This window comes from Pomacea canaliculata, linkage group LG2 (genome assembly GCF_003073045.1).
Source record: "Pomacea canaliculata isolate SZHN2017 linkage group LG2, ASM307304v1, whole genome shotgun sequence".
Taxonomy (NCBI): Eukaryota; Metazoa; Mollusca; class Gastropoda; order Architaenioglossa; family Ampullariidae; genus Pomacea; species Pomacea canaliculata.
The window spans coordinates 43,589,378-43,606,068 of record NC_037591.1 but is presented as its reverse complement, the minus strand read 5'-3'; the positions used below and the strand labels follow the sequence as shown (position 1 = coordinate 43,606,068).

Below are 16,691 nucleotides of genomic sequence, written 5' to 3'. Positions count from 1 at the left end.
CCTGAAAGTCAGAATGTCAGGAGACCAATTCAATCGCTCTAGAAGATTTTTTACTTGTTAACACTAGCTTAGGAAATAAAATGTTTTATCACCTGTTGAGCACAGTAATATCATTAGGCTCTGTTTTGATTGCAGGCTAAATGTGTACATGATCAGCATGTTACCTTCAGCTGAATAGTTTTTCAGTCACAAGCAACATTGAGCTCAGTGCTCACTTTTTTCCTATATCTGGTTTTAATTCTGTCCAATAGAACAGTTTGAACCATACTGTCATCCTTTCTAAGGTAATTGGTGTAACACAGAAATTTGGATTATCAGCAAATTGTCAGGAAATGTTTTTTGTCAAATGTACAAAAGCAGCAAAAAAAAGCGGGACTTGACAACCTCTGTCAATGCTCAACCATAGATTAAGTTGTAATGGTGTGACATAAACGAATGCATGTTCTTATGATGCAACTCAAATATTGTAACTACAGTTTTTTTTAACAACAGAACTTCCCAAGAGGTTAGTTGGACGTCATTGTTAACTACTAAAGTGTGTGTTATGAAAAAACTGTTAGAAACGCGTATGCAACATGCAGGGCGCCTAATATCCGCCCCTTGCATTGTTGGGTCAAAAATCCACTGTGTTGCAGCGGGTAGTGTGCCTCTCTCGTCTCAACCATGTGCTCTATCTCTTGAAGCAAAATATGCTCGAAAATCTCGTCCCAGCGCTGTATCTCAAACAACTGTGCGTATGTCAGGGATTTAACTGGTAAGAACTCTATTGACATTGGATATTGATGATGGGTTTCTACCTACTGTATAATTTTGAATATCGAAATAGAGCAAGATTATAATGCTAGTTTTTAGAACCATACCACCATAACAATGATGGCTGGCTAACCAGCAATTACTTTTCACTTTTCATAATCCTTCACAAAACCAGCTTACATTTGACAAGATAATGTTGGCAGGCAAGCTTATTATAAGTTTAATATTATTAAAACATTACTGTAAGGCTAAAATGTCTTGTGCCTCAAAGGGCACCTTGCCCACTTCTTAAACTTTGGTATCTGAGATGCACTTCTAGACAATCTTCTTTGACCTAAACTTACAGTAAAATAAGCCTTCATTATTTTGAATATGCCAATCTCTCTGAAGCAGGAAATTATCAAACATGAAATAAATCTGAAACTAACATGTAAAAATGTAAAAGATACAGGTTAAAGCAGGCTGGATAACTTGCCAACTGCATGAGATTACTTGCTACAGCAATAAGACAGTGCAAACACCTTAGTGACTGAATATTTCATACAAACAATTGGTAAATGACCAAAAAAAAAATTTATAAAATACCAGTGCTAATACCAGATTTGTAACATTTATACAATATTTAGAAAATAAACCCCACTAATGCTTGTCCTCACCATTGACAGGAAACTGTAGTGTCATTTTTCCTACTTCGGTTTGAAAGGATGAACATGTTTCTCCCATTCTTGTTGGAAACCAATAAGAGACGACAAAAGGCCACAGAATGCCCCCAACCCAGAATTTGCATAATGCAGAGAACTCAACGGGATGAATAAGTCACAAAAATCTCGCCAAAAGGTCAGCTGCATATTATGCTTTTCGATCTTGAACTGGCTGAGGACCTCTGGGTGAGATCCAGCACTTTTTTGCTGCAACATCTCAGCCTCTACCTTGGCCTGTAGTCTGGTGAGTTTGATCAGGTCAAGGATTGTGGCTGATGCTAGGGCAATGAGCCAAGACCAGGAAGACCATTTGTTCCATGTAGCATGGTTGATCTGATGAGGGAAAAGTACAAGGAACATTTTATCTGCCAATATTGATCAATTAATTAATAATAGAATTTGTAGGGCACACTTCCTCATGGGGCTGCAAATTCTATATGCTGTGATTGCAAACAAACCCACGGAGACAAACAGGAGTCAAAAAAACGATTTTACCAAAGCAAACATAAAATGCATGGATGAAAATGAAGAACTGAGAGTGAGTAGAAGAGCTGGCTAAATTATAAAAAAAAGATATTTATTAATAAGTGGGTTCTGAGATCATCTGTGTTTATCTGACAGGACCCCGCCACTCCTGCCTATTTTGGGTGATGGTGAGCAGGTCCTGCATAGGATGACCAGTCCAGTTTTTGATGTTTGTATATCAGTTATTTACCGGCAGGCTCGTCCCACGACGAAGAAGAAGAAGAAGAGTCAGTTTTTTCCTTCAATTACCCCTCCAAGGTACCTTGAAGAATAATCTTTTACAAGGTGTCGTGCCGGGTCTCATGGCCGAAGAAGACCAGCTTACTTTGCTTGACTGCTGCTAGCAAAGGTTACTTTGTACAAAGTCATTGGTTTTATGTTCTCTGTATGAGATCTAGAGTAGCCTCTTCAGGCACTTGCTCTCAAACGCCTGGATTCTCCTCTCCATATCAGGCACTGGTCCCTGGAGATGCAATGCCCTGGCCGGTATTTTCATCATGGACAGCTGTCACCCAGATGTTAACATGCTTATTTTCAGTTAGGGTTTATTCTCATAATCTTTATCTTTCCCAAGGTTGCCCACAAGGAAGTGGGACCATTTTAGGTGAGACGTTTTCTTAGCCTTCATCTTTCCCATGATTGCCCACAAAGTTGTGGGATCACTTTTCCTTTAGTTCTGAAGGTGGAATGTGTCTTCAAGCATTTACTATTCCTTTCCACCATGAATTTCATTTGTTTTGTCATCTCATATTTCAAAATACCAGGAATGCCAGGCCAGGTTTTCTGCTGATACCAGATTGCCTCTCTCTGCCCTTAAGTCATGTTCCAGAAAACCAACAAGGATCTTGGCCTTCACCTCTGTGCCATTACTCAGCCTGGCACACCAGGGTTTGACACTATAAGTTTTATAGAGAATTTGCAGCATGGGCATGCCTTGTCCTGTGGGCTCTGGTGGTAGCCTTTCTTTTGTAGTTTCACTGTGAGCTTTCAATTGCACTCAAATAGTAGTCATCCACACATATTACAAGCTATAATCTTGTATGCAGTTAATATGGTAGCCATGAACCCACAGCCCAGGTTGCAAGCCTTTGACCCAGATGTCTTACACATCCAGATCCAACTACAAGCTTTTAAACTGCAACCACTTTGATATTAGATCTGGAATTACAGTGGCTTTTGGCACCAGACTTGCACTCCAACAGATCCCCATCAAAGGGTTTAAAGTTTAATCATTGCAGTAACAGAGCCTTAAAATAGCTCCATATTGCTATTTATCATCAAAATGGGACTTCATAAGCCTGGCAGAGATCAAATGGACAATGTTTGAAGAGGCAGCAACAAAGACAAAAAACTTTGGTACAGTGAAAACCAAAACAAATAATGGCACGAGATTCCTTGTAAGCAAGGAAGTGGTTGGAGCTGATCAGCTGATCCCATGTCTCTGGCAGACTGATTTCCATTTGCATTGCTGGCAGACCCCACAATATCACAATTATTCAAGTGTACACCCCAACCTCCATACATGGCAATCACAAAGTGGAGGAGTTCTATGAACAGATGGAGCAAGTCATAAGGGCGGTACCATAAAAGGACATCCTCATAATGATTGGGTATTGGCACACAAAGGTTGGCCCAGACATATCACCGGTGGACAAGAACAGCTGACAAATTGTGCCTAGGTAAATCGACAAAGGCTTCTAGAGTTCACACAAAGCAACAAACTCATCAAAGCCAATATTCTTACAAAAAAACACTGAGGCTAGAGACCAGGCATTCCCCAGAAAACTAAGATAACCAAACTGATTACATCTTGCTGCCAAGACGCTTCAGGTCCAGCATCATCAAGGCCCAGATGAGGCTATATCCAGGTGCAGGTATAAATATCCACCGCAATCTCTGAATTTGAAGCTGAAAGTGAAACGCTGCACAACCAACCCCCAAAGTTCAAGGAATGGACTGATCACTCCATGCAAGAATTGTTCCCCACTGCCCAAGACCGGCCCAAATTGTATCCCATGGTTACTACTGCATCACCGCTGCATCTCATCGGGTTCTCCCTCTCCCCTGATAACAAGTACCAGCAAGCTAACCCCACAGTTGCTTTGTAAGCAGCTGGTACTGGCTAAGGGATGGATAATGATAATAGTCTATCTTGGGAATAAGAACTGACAGCACACAATTCATATCTTCAACTAGAAAGCACATGTCAACTGCAAGCATGTGGACACACGATTACTAGCTCTGGCTGGTGCTTGCATCATGAAATGCATTTGCCCTGAGATAATATAATTTTTTTTTTAATCTTTTAATAAAAGCACACTGCAATAAACTGTGAAATTTTCAGACTCATGTCCCACTGATGCCACCAATTAAACTATCATAACATGAATTAAGGGCACTCATTATGTGGGTTCCTGCACACTGTCAAAATTGAAGTAAGAAGCAGATGGATTTTCGTGATACCTGGCAACTAAGAGAAACAAATACAAACTTGTATGATACATTGGCAAGGCAATACAAACAGTGCAGTGGGAACATCCTGAAATAATATTTAAAAGAAAAAGCTAATTCTCCAACAAATCACATTCTTACTAACCTGAATAATGTCCACTTTGCCAAACCATATTATGTGGTCCAGGATAAGCCAAATGGCCTTGAAACCCTGAGCTGACACTCCCAACAAACGCATTAAGTGATGAGGTGTTGAAAGTGCCTCAAGTGCTTTCTGACTGAGTTCCAGACAGTTGCCCATTCGAAATACTGCACAGTTCCAAGCAGCATCATATGTGTTCAAAGTCAGATATAATGGTAAAAGTGCATGGCTCATATTTTTTTAAAACAAAAGCTTACTTTCTTTGACAAACTTACATTTCCTTGATAAAGCCAAAGCTGCTTCCAGTTTCTGTAATTTCTCCTCCAGTCTGCTGTGACCAGTTTGCTGTGACAGGTACCACAAAGCAAATCTGGATCCATATTGTACTGTTCTGCAAAACAAAAGTGTAGCTAATATTTATTCTATAACTTGAGATTACTAAATATATAAAAACATGCATCAGTGTCACTTATTAAGAACCAGCAGGGATAAAAAGCATTGTGGTTTGATTTACTGAAACATATATTCACCAGAAAATCAAGAAAGGACAATAAAGCTCCAAGACAAAGAGTATTTTCCAACACATCGACCACATTCAAGATAATTTTTGTTTTGTGTTTCATTAACCCTTGAGGTTTCAGCTCTTATCTCAACAGCCCTCAGTTTCTTTTTCCACCAACAGAAACTCCTTCAATAACACTTTTTTTCTTGAGTAGCATTATTTCATCTCACTCCATTTGAAGCAAACATCATGGGACCCTGTTTTCTCCTATGAACTCTTGGAAGGTAAGCTACATTGCAAATTGTTATGCTACAATGCAATCTTCTTAAAAGACTAAAGTTCTAAACCCACAATGGCATCTGCCAGTGCTGCATCCTTTCTCCACTCTTGTACTGTCTCTTCATGAATGACTGCATTTCCTTTCAAGAATCCACTTGGATGGTGATATTTGCATTAATAATATGGTTAAAGATTATGAGTGTGCCTACTGCCAGGTGGTTGATCACCTGATGACATGATGCAATAACAATAGTCTGTGACTAGCAGAACTACTGGCTGAAAATCTTCCCTATCCAGGCATGATCTGTGCCTAGCATAGTTTGTGCAGGGTGCATAAGATAGTGGCAGACAAGTCAATCCCTCTCAGTCAATGGTTTATTTCATTGCATGGCCTCTGAGGAAAGGTAGACATATCCAGGCTGAATATCTTGCTTGAGAAAACAGTTTCTACACTTAGGCAGTAACCTCTATAAACTTTGCTCAGGCACAATTCAGAATGTTAAATATATATTTTTTGTGTGCATGTAATGGTGACAGTGAGTGTGTGATTGGTGATACTCAAGAAAATGGTAGCCATCATTAAGAAATATTTCTCATGCAATATCGCTTGCCAACTAAACTATTGTATATACTGTGCTCATGCTTCCAGGTTTGTCAGGTTTCCTCAACATTTATTTAGTTCAGCGACCAGAGTATGTTTTTATCAACCTTTATGTGCTTTTAAGTTAAAGTGCATTTTAGTGCCTGTTGCAATGCACTTTTTGCGTTACTGTGCACTATTAATGTGTTACTGTAACTATCAGTTTTAAAACAATGTAGTAACCATGTTACATGTACTGTTAATGTCTTACTGTCCGTGTTATGAACTATATGCTACTAGTGTTCGTGATCCGAATTCTGCTACTGATAGGTGCAAGACAGTCTCACCTGTAGATTTTGTCTCTTGCTTGTGTGTGTGAGTTGAATTTGACAATTGCCTTTGGAAATGACATAGAAGACATTCTGGCTGTGTTACAAAATCTCAGCAAGGAAAAACATTCACCGAAATTTTCCCCTCTTTTAATCTGTAGCAGACAGCATGTACTTTGGCATCAAGGGATACAACTCGTACAAAGTTAGTGCCGCACCGAAAAAGCACTACATTTAACAAGGAAAAAACAATATGGGGTAAGTTAAATGTAACGCTTATAAATGAACGTTATAAAAATTTCTGCAAAGGACTTACACTCTGATTATAAATTAAAAGATAATTATTCGAAATTTCAATTAATTAAAACGAAAATTTAACTATTTAATATTAACAAAATACTGAAATACTTGCTACCTATTAAGGCCCCAAGAGATGACTTAAAAATATATAAGTACATTTTAGGATGTCTTTATTCGTTTACTACATATAGATTTATATACATTCAGTCCGCAGTAAATGGTGTCTGCTGAAGGGATGTGAGTCACTTCAAAGCAAGTTGATGTGTTAACGCAGCTGATATTCTGTGAAGAATTTCGAGATGGCGGACCGAAAAGCAGAACTTGAGCGCAAAAAAGCTCGTTTAGAGAAAATGCGCCGTGAAAGGAAGGAAAAGGAATTATCTAAGAAGGAAAAAGGGGTAATCCACTCAAAACCATCGATTCGTTAGCATAATTTATCGCTATAGTACACAGTGCTGATGTATTGATGTTACTTGCCGATTTTTTATGTTTATTTCACATGTTGATATGCAGTGAGTTTTATCTCTTGAATTTTTGAGGGAGAGGGTGGGGGATTATTGAATATTTGTTTATCTTTCAGTGGGTGTTGCAACATCGATTCTTATTACTTTTTCTGCTGAACATGGGACATCTGTGCCCATCCAGTCACACCCAAAAGGAAACATAGCAAAAAAGCCTTCGGACGTGGGTTAATTGAGTGGTAATATTCGAGACCAGCTGCTGGTGAAAGACTGTTATATAGCAAGTGCACTGAAATAATCATAAGACTTGCAAAAGCGGTAGAATATGCGCATTATGAAGACAAACATTGCAAATGAATGTCAAGCCAGAAAGAAACGCCAGCTATATCAGTAACTGAGTAGACTGAGCTTGGTACAGCTTTCTTTTAGAGTAATTGTCAAACGGCCATTGCAGTTGTAATGAGACCCAATGTCTCAGGTAGAATCCTCATGGTCTACACATACACTCGATCTTTAGGTAGACACTGGGTTTACACTTTAGGTTACACAGGTAGAGCTAAGCAAATACTGTGATGTCACTCCATTTTTCTTGCATGCTTACCCCAGTGGATCCAAAAGAAACTTAAATATCCCCATTACCTGGTTCATTAAAGGCAGTTCATTAATGGTACACACAACCACACCTGAACTTCATTCCCCTATGTTCAATAGGATCAGCCTTGAGATACTATCATTACTCCATAAGAAAGTTCTGCCCAGAAGCTTATAGCACTGTGCATTCATCCCCTTAGTTAGGAGAGAGACCAGAAAAATATTTTGAAGTAATGCAGTTGGTACCTACACATTGGCAGATTGAACAGAGTAGGGCATGGAGTTGTGTACGTGCTTTTAGTGAACCAGGTGATAGGGATTTGTTTGTTGTTGTATTAGTTGAAATTAGATCTGGGCTTTCCTAAAGAGCACTTGTACCTGAATTTATGATGTGTAGCTTGTCCAGTCAATGTGGGAGACAATATCTAGGATTGCAGGGAACTTGTTCCATAGACAAATAAAGAAGTCCACAAAAAAGACAACAACTGCAGTCATTCCCCTATTCTTCACTGGGGACGAATAGGAGCAAGAAGAAGAAGGTCATTCCCACCATGCCACAATGGTGAAGACTACTAAAAGTCATCTGCTAGATGTTTTAAATGCCTTATATTATGTGGATGACATCGATATGCATGGGGCTTTTTTTCTCATCAAAAGCTAACATTGCTAGAAATTTAGAAGGAAAAAATTTTATGAAACCTATTGCCACTAAACGTAAATTTCTTTTTTCTCGAAGTTGTGACTATCCAAAACTCAGTTCTGGATAACGTTACAAATATACATCAATATGACTAGCTTTAAGAACTGTCTAGGCAACATTCCAAAACTTTTATCTTTTTCCGCTTTGACGGGCAATTAAGCATGCCTATGAAAATCAGACTCGATTTAAAATTGCTTTGAGGGAATATTAAATAGACTGCAAGACTTGGGCAACAATAGCCAGTCCTTACAACTACAGGTGGATAAGGATGATAATAACATCTACTTTGTGAGTTTCACCCTACTAGTGGTAGGTAATGGTCATGGTAGCATGTGCCCATATATAATGCATTTGTTCCACATGTTTAATGATCGATTAAATGTTTTGCTATAGAAAATGGCGATTGAAGGCAAAACATAGTGTGAACTAAAATCTGCATCAATTCCCTCTTGCATATTCTTGTGCTGGCAGAAATATATGGCTTAGAGCAGCGGTTCTCAACCTTTTACTTGTGACACCTCCCTGACGAACAAAGGTATGTCCGCGCGCCCCACTTAGCAGCAGTGTAAGCTAATTTCACTAATACCGGTATAAGAAACTTAAAAAATGACCACCTTCTCGCCCCCTTGTAAGTACGTCGCACCCCCCTGAAGGGGGCGCACCCCACCGTTTGAGAACCGCGGGCTTAGAGTATTCCTGTATGTAGTCGTGGTTTATATTTGTTCTGCCTTCCATTTTGTAGGCTTATTATTGAGCCATTGTGGTTTTATTGCAAATCAATCATAGACATGTTATTTCATTTTGTCAAAATATTTGTCAAGCATTTCTTTTAACTTTGACAATCGGAAGCAGATATCTAGTCCTTGCTAAATTTGATAACATAAAAATAAAATTGTAAACAAGCAGTTGCTTATTGGACAAGATAGGAAAAAAAGGTAGTTTTCATTAGCCTAGAAAGATTAGGTACTGTGTCATGCAGTGCTTCACCTTGCCAAGGGCACAGACTGAGGAGGGAGCTCTACCCTGTCCTGCCATCTTCATAATCAGGTGCCTACATCTGGTAGTTGGGCAGGAGTTTCTCACTCACAAGCCTTCGATCTTGAAAACCACAAACATCTGCTCCATGCTTCTGTGCACTCACTACTAGGCATTGGAACCTTCCATTTAGACAAAGACTATAAAGACTGATGCTGCCTGAATGTCAAGCAAGCAAGCATGTGCATATAGTTTTAGACATGCTGCTGTGCTGCAAAAATAGTTCATGGCAAGTAAAAAAAACGAAAGTTGATAGTTCTCTAAATAGGATTTTCATTAGTATTGTGTTATAAAACTGTTGCCTTTACTGTTGTTACAGGGGGAAGACTTTAAGGAAAGTAAGACTTCTGGAGATTCAAGCATAGATCCAGATGAATTACTTCGCCAATTTGGTATTGCCCCCACACCAGGTTTTTGCTTTATGTATTAAAGTTGTACTATACTCCTTTAAAAAAAATTACTTTATTAAAATAAGATTGAAAACCAATGAAATGGCTAGATAAATGAAGAGAGCGTGAAACTGCTGTGACTACTTGAGAAATGATAAATTTTGTTGGCTTACATAAATAGGTGCAAAGCTACACAAACTAGTATGTGACACAATGGGAATATGCTTTCTTTAATTTGTTAACTCAGTCGCAGCTTTTGTAACCCCATTTGTGTATGTTGATTTACAGAAAGCACTTCAGCTTCTCCTGTCAAATCAAGTCCTATCAGTCAGTCATCTGTGGACACTATTGTCACATCTACAAGCATCAGCCACACCACGTGAGTACTTGTTTGATTCAGAAATACAGTGATGGATGTAGCATAAAGATCACTATGGGAAGCTACTATTCCAAATATAGTCATCATATTCCTGGAAACATCAGACAGAAAAGACTTCAGCTCACTATAGCACATGCAGCGTGCGTGCGCGCACTCACACACATCATCTCTATCTCCCTCTGTTTTTCTTTCTCACTGTAAATCAAACATCATTGTATTATACACAGAATAAAGAGTAGGCTGTGCGTCTGTGACTGGAATACCATGGTGGCCTTCTGAACTACAAAGGTGGAAGCCAATGTTGATTTTCACTTAAATCATAAAGAGAGGAGCACATACAAAAAGGAATTTGCTATAAAATCTTGGATGGACAGGAGCATTAAATATCCTTCACTTTTAGTTTATAATTTTTTATCTTGTAGGTTTCTTTTTAAAGCTGATCTTGAACTAATATGGGGGATAGGTTTCTATTTATTTGCCAAAAATACAACAGAAATTGTAAATTGTGCAAGTTAATTTTGAATCTTTGTCCTATAGCCCTCGCAAAGTGCGGCTCAGTGTAGCTAAAGTGAATGAAACGAAGTATACCTCCTCGGGAAAGTGTGTCATATTCCAAGGAGACACAGACTATCACAGCAGAACCTGTTGACAAAGATGGTACGTATCTCATGGCTTACCTTGTAGATTTTGGACATGTCTGTTGTTTACACTACAGGCAACTGATAAAATAATTTTCATTGTAGAGATCCATTAGGCTTTTTAAAAAAAGTGTATTGTTGTTTGGTGTGTTTTAACTAGGTTAACTGGTGTGTTAATATTATTGCTTTCAACATTGCTAACATTTATGTTGGTGTCCATCCTTTTATAGATGGTCTTTGTGTGAATTTTAGTTTAATCCATTCTGTCCCAGAAAACAGCATTAGCTACTGTTTGTTTGGGATTATAAGGTATTGTTATTAATATGCAGCTACTTATCCTGTTGGATGAGATACTGTTACCAGTCCAGAACTGTTAGAACTATTTATGATTTCAAAAGGTTAGATTGGCTTTAAAAAGTTTGCAATTCAGAGAAAAGCAATAACTATACTTAGTCAAGCATTCTAGAACACTTTTTCATTATTCCATTCCTTTTTTAAATGCAAGTTCCCCACTGTCAGGATGTGGAGATGGTGGATAGATGTGGGCTAATGTTCCCAAATTCATTTTACATTGGTTTTATAAGCATCATTGTACCATGTTATAGTTTCCCTTCACTCTCCTCGTGTATCAAACCATTTCACACAAATGCAGAATGTGACTGCAATATTCCATTGACTTTCTAACTGCTTACATCCATTAAGGAGTATGCTTGACCATGTGCCATCTTTGAAATGTTAGAAAATTTTACAAGTTTACTAGAAAGATATGTTTCTACAACTTTCTACAAAAGTGGAAATATTTTTTCTTAGACACATTATAAATGTTTTACAAAGGTTTTGCTGTTAGATCGTTTCCTGATTTGTAGGCTTTTTTTTTTTTTTAAACTCCATTGTAAAATCTTTTGGCTTTATCATTTACTCAATGCATAATACAGACATGCTCACTCAAAAGCTTATTTGCATTAAAATATGGGTGCTTTCTTTTAAGAGTATCCACACATGCATGCACACACTCATCTGTGTGCAGTGTTAGATTGGTTAGGCTAGTCCTTGCTTTTATTATCCCTAGCCACTAGAATCTACTAAGTCCTTTGTTGGGAGCATCAAGTGTAGAGTTCATGTGCTTAAACTGAACATCTGAACATGAAAAAATGAAGTTAAGGATGTAGATAGACATTTCCAGAATTATTATAGGCATCCTTTGCAATATTCTCATATTAAGAAACAGGAGACTGGTGGGGGTGATGTTTATTAACAGGATTCTAAAATTGGCAGGCCTTGATTCTGACCAGTGTTCTCTGCATTTTTAAGATGGAGGGAAGGGAGTGGTATGTGTGTGTAAGAGAGAAAGGGAGAGAGAAGGTGGGTGTGTACTTTAAAGCACCTTCCCGTGGTGGTTATGTTTATTGACAGATTCTAAAAGTGGCAGACCTTGATTCTGACCAGTTGTCCCTGCATTTTCAAGAATCATTCCTTAATCTTTCTGTTGGGTAATTGATATTGTTGAACTCTTAGGATTTGTTGCTCATTTTGCAGCAGCAACAGCGATTTCTTCCTAAGCAGTAAAAGTTCATTTTCCTGTTCTCTATCTTCATCTATTCTATTCTATTCTCAGCCATGAATATTTGGCACTATTTAAAGCATAATCATTTGGTTATAAGCATAAAATGCTAAGTAAAGTGGAAACTCATTAAAGACATCTAGAAATTCTTGTACTTTTGTTCTGAATACATATTGCAACATTACCATACTTCAGAAAGTGACTAGCTCTCAATCTTTGTTTATAAATGAAGAGACACATCTGGGAAACAAACTTACTATTACAGATTTAAAACCTCAGGGCAAAATCTGTGTTTTAGCTCCTTTCCTTTCACTTAGTTTAGCAGAAATTTGTTTTTATGGTCTTTTACCAATGTGAAAGGTATAAAAGAGGAAAAACAAGATAATTTATGGTGCTCAGGTTGCTTTAATACAGTCTCATAATTATAGGCATGCAACTAAAGCAGTTTTAACTATAAATTTATTTCTAATCAAGAGGGTCACAGTTATCTAGATTTTTATGCGTAAAACTTTTTATATTTATATCAGCTAACTAGAATTAAAACATGCTATTGATATATATACATTTAATTTACCAAATTATTGCGTTTGGTGTTTAATGCCATGCCAGCAACAATAAACAGGTAGAACATGGCAAGGTGTACTGTGATACAAGTCACTTTTGTTTGACTTAAAAAAAAATGTATGCTACATTTTGAAGTTTTTGTATATTTTACAAATTTCTTATTTATGAAACTAATTCACAAAAAAGTATTTTGCTTATATTGCCATAAGGCTTAATTTTATGTGACTAGAGTCATCTTTAGATTTATGGATTTCAGTTCTTATTTTGTGTGTAAACTTTGGTAGCATAATACCTTGTAACTATTTCAAGCTTAATCAAAATTTCAAATACTTCAAAAATATAGCGTAAATGTGATTTGGTTTTGCCTGCCTTATAATATTGCGAATTAGTGAGAGAATACATAAATTAGTATGCAGTCTTATCGTGTTTCTTACAGAGCTTTTCTGATTCATGGTCAACTTTTTTTTTTTAATGGGGAATGTGCACAGGCATACATTTGAATACCTACTTTTAAAAGCCCAAGAAAGACATCTTTGTCCACAACACACCTTACGTTTCTCATAAATTTTGCACTTTCTTTTACCATTCTACCCTTGACTGCTGATGTATGCATCTGTTTGCAGACACAACACACTTGCATGCATCCAGGTGTACACACAGCTTGTTAGAAACTTGTTTATTGATAGTATGGTGCCATTGTTTCACCATCATTAGGCGGGAGATACGGGGTCAAGGGTCACAACTGTAAGTACCAGTCCATCTGTAACTTGCACAGTTTGCTGTTCACTTTCTAGTAGGCTGTGCTTTTTGTGATTTTATTTGCTTGTGTCCAGTTCTTTTGTGTTTGAACTTGTAGAAATATGTAAATCAGTGACCTGATTTCTGGTGCTACCATTATTTCACAGTAGTGATGTGTGTTGTATGCTGGTTCATGTCGTATTTCTATAGCCAGTGTCTTGTGCTACAAAGAAAACATTTACCTGCCTTGCGATTATTCAGCTGAAGTGCAAGTCATTCATACTTCTGCCCTTTTCAGGGAACAGAATCCTTTATGAAAAGTTCTTGGTGTGTTATGTATATAGGCATCAGATATTTGTATAGGACTATCAGATAATATATCTAAACTTTATATAAGGTTAAGAAGAGAACTGTTCAGAAACAGTGTCTTCTTCTTTCTATCTCCAGTACAATGTGTTTTTCATCGCTCTTGGGCTGAAATGCATGATAACATGCATGAATGTTTGCATATAAAGGCCTGTTTAAAAGATCTTAAGCACATTTAAAACATGTAATCTGCACATCCTTTCTAAGCATTATATTCTAGACGAATTTTCAGTGTCATAATAAAATCCTTTTTGCGATGGCTCTGTGAATTGTATTTAGTTGAAACTGTATATGCCTCTCTGTCTATGTGCTGTGTGTTAATGATGACTCACACATTTGAGGCATGATTATAGATCCTCTCAAGACACTTGCAGTTGTTAGGAATGTCCTAGGTCTGACTACTTTGAGAGAACTGGTAGCTTGTGCATATGAGAACCTGGAGAGACTTCATGTCAGCAGAACAGTTTGTAAAGAAGATTAAAGTTAAAATGTTTGGTCTGAGCAATTACCACCCTTCCTTAACAGTTTGTATTGGGCGGTTTAAGTGCAGGTGTCAGTAAATGACCATAATTTTGAGAGAAATAAACAAAGGGAAGGGGAACTAATCACATTCTTGTAAGTTGAAGAGACGAACATGCACAGTAGTACTTTATGAATCACTATATTTTGACTATTTGGGCATTCTGTGATTTGCTAGCATTAGTTTCAGCTTTTACTATTTGTTATTGTTGCTGGTCAGTGCTTTTTTATTGTTGCTGATGGGTGATTAATGTTATTGTTTTTTGTCTCTTGTGCTGTCATTCATCTGAATCTTTTTTGACAATAGCTCTTACATTTTTATAGCTTCCTTATGTGCTGGTCGCTAGTGGGTGGCTTCCTCACAAGATGATGTTCATTATGCTAGAGTGAAGCTGGTCAGTGTCTTACAAGCTAATGCTCATGATTCTGGAATGTAACAGTCTGATGCTTAACAGATCTGCCTTCTCATTTCCCAGCTGAAGGACTATACTCTGCCTTTGTGCTAATGGCTGCAACTAAAGTTTCAGTCAGTACTTTGTCTTCATTAGTTTCATCTCAGCCTTCCTCTTTCCCTAACATTGTCCTCTGTAGCATTGTCCTCATTGATTTGAATGTAAATCTGTAACCAGCCCAGCAAGCAGGTTTGCATTGTCTGGATCAAAGAGGTTATTAGATAATGTTAGGTAGAATTATGTGACTGTGATGTAACGGGAGCTGTTGTGGCTAGCAGCATGTTAAGAGCTGGCAATTTTTCTGGCCAAAGAAAACAGTTGATCCATGGGGATGCAGTCAACAGTGATAGTAACTATAAGCATGCTTGCAGTTTATGAGGTATGATTGTGCATTCATAGTCAAAAAGCTTTGAAGACCTTACAATTTTATTTGTTTATATGGAGATGATTGAAAAAGAACCTACCTAAACACCATTTTCCTTCCACAGATATCCTTCCTCAACAGCGCACTTCTTGCATATCAGCTAACCATATTGCTTTTTCTCTTAGTCTGAACTGTAGTAAAGGACAGATTTCATGACAATACCTTAACTTTTCTTATACAGTTCACACTTGTGAATTCAAACTTCTTCCTAGCTACAGCTCAGTTGTGTCAATATGTCCAGATCAAATCCTGTATACCAGATCATTTGTGCACTGGAGTTTGTAAAGCACACTGTACTGATTACTACTTATATAAAGCACCTCATGCTCAGGCTGTTTGTGTGGTGTGCCCAGTCTTTTGAAATCTGATCACTTTTGTGAGTGCCATCATCACAAATTTATCCACCAGGGTGGTGACACTTTTTGTCATGGCAAATTTCACCTGACTCTTGTAATGTTCAGTTATACATTGTTGTAGTCTTGTAGGGTTCTATAATGAAGCCTTCATAACTGGAAAGATAAGTAAGTGATGGAATTTTGAAGACCAGCATTTTTTTAAATATCAAATGCTGAGACTGTCAGCATTCCCTGAAAAAAAACTCTAATTATTTGACTCTTAGAAGTAGAACTGAGCCAAAATGCAGTCCATTGTTTGACATTGTTGTAACTATCCTGTCATTTGTTCATGCCATCAAAGCACGTGGACCTTTGGATTATTACGGTAAGTCTGTTTCATGCTGGCAGGCTTTACTTGCTGCGCTTTTTCTTAATGGCTCAGTGGCATATGGGTTTGGGTTTTCCAGGTATTTAAAATTTTTTAACCATCTGAGGACTTGACAGGACATATTAGTAGGGTGGAAGAGTTATTTTGATACTTGTTTAATATATTTTTTCACATAATATTTTTAAATAAGTGCACCAGTCCAAATGACTTTTTTCCGTTATTTCCTTCTTTCACTCAGTAAGGACAAGGGGTGTTGTCAAAGCTTGATGTGTGGTAGCTGGTCTCTTGCAAGTGTTAAAACTGCTATGACGGGGTTAGAAAGTGTGCAATTTCTAGACCTTCCCTTTGCTGTTCTTTGCATTGTTGTAGTAAGTGCTTCTTTATTCTGTTCACTGGTGCATTTTGAATGTCATTATGTTCTTTTATTTGTATTTATGTTTTATTAATTTATTGTGTGGATTTTATTGTTGGCTATGGTGATGCTTGCATGCTGCCACTCATGACAGAGCCAAGGTCATGTTAACCACTAACTGCAACATTTCTCCTGCAAACATTTAGGTTAGGTATGTCTCCAAATGTCTTCAGCTGA

The 16,691-nt window shown here is 37.6% G+C and overlaps 2 protein-coding genes across 2 annotated transcripts in view; one reads left to right on the top strand and one right to left on the bottom strand.

Annotated features, from left to right (window-relative positions):
• Positions 1-812: 812 nt before the first annotated feature.
• On the bottom strand, positions 813-6,458 carry LOC112557982 (peroxisomal membrane protein 11A-like). Its single transcript, XM_025228161.1, has 4 exons — positions 6,281-6,458; positions 4,848-4,963; positions 4,576-4,739; positions 813-1,787 (listed from the first exon to the last, which is right to left on the bottom strand). The coding sequence occupies exons 1-4, from the start codon at positions 6,352-6,354 to the stop codon at positions 1,440-1,442; spliced, it is 702 nt and encodes a 233-aa protein (XP_025083946.1). The 5' UTR covers positions 6,355-6,458; the 3' UTR covers positions 813-1,439.
• A 311-nt stretch (positions 6,459-6,769) lies between these two features.
• The window catches only part of LOC112556067 (cytoplasmic dynein 1 intermediate chain 2-like), a 36,406-nt gene continuing 26,484 nt past the window's right edge, over positions 6,770-16,691 (top strand). Inside the window, 7 exon segments of the mRNA XM_025224682.1 lie at positions 6,770-6,960; positions 9,669-9,759; positions 10,027-10,117; positions 10,655-10,697; positions 10,699-10,774; positions 13,595-13,624; positions 16,076-16,099. Coding sequence (XP_025080467.1) covers positions 6,862-6,960; positions 9,669-9,759; positions 10,027-10,117; positions 10,655-10,697; positions 10,699-10,774; positions 13,595-13,624; positions 16,076-16,099 — 454 coding nt within the window. The 5' untranslated portion in view covers positions 6,770-6,861.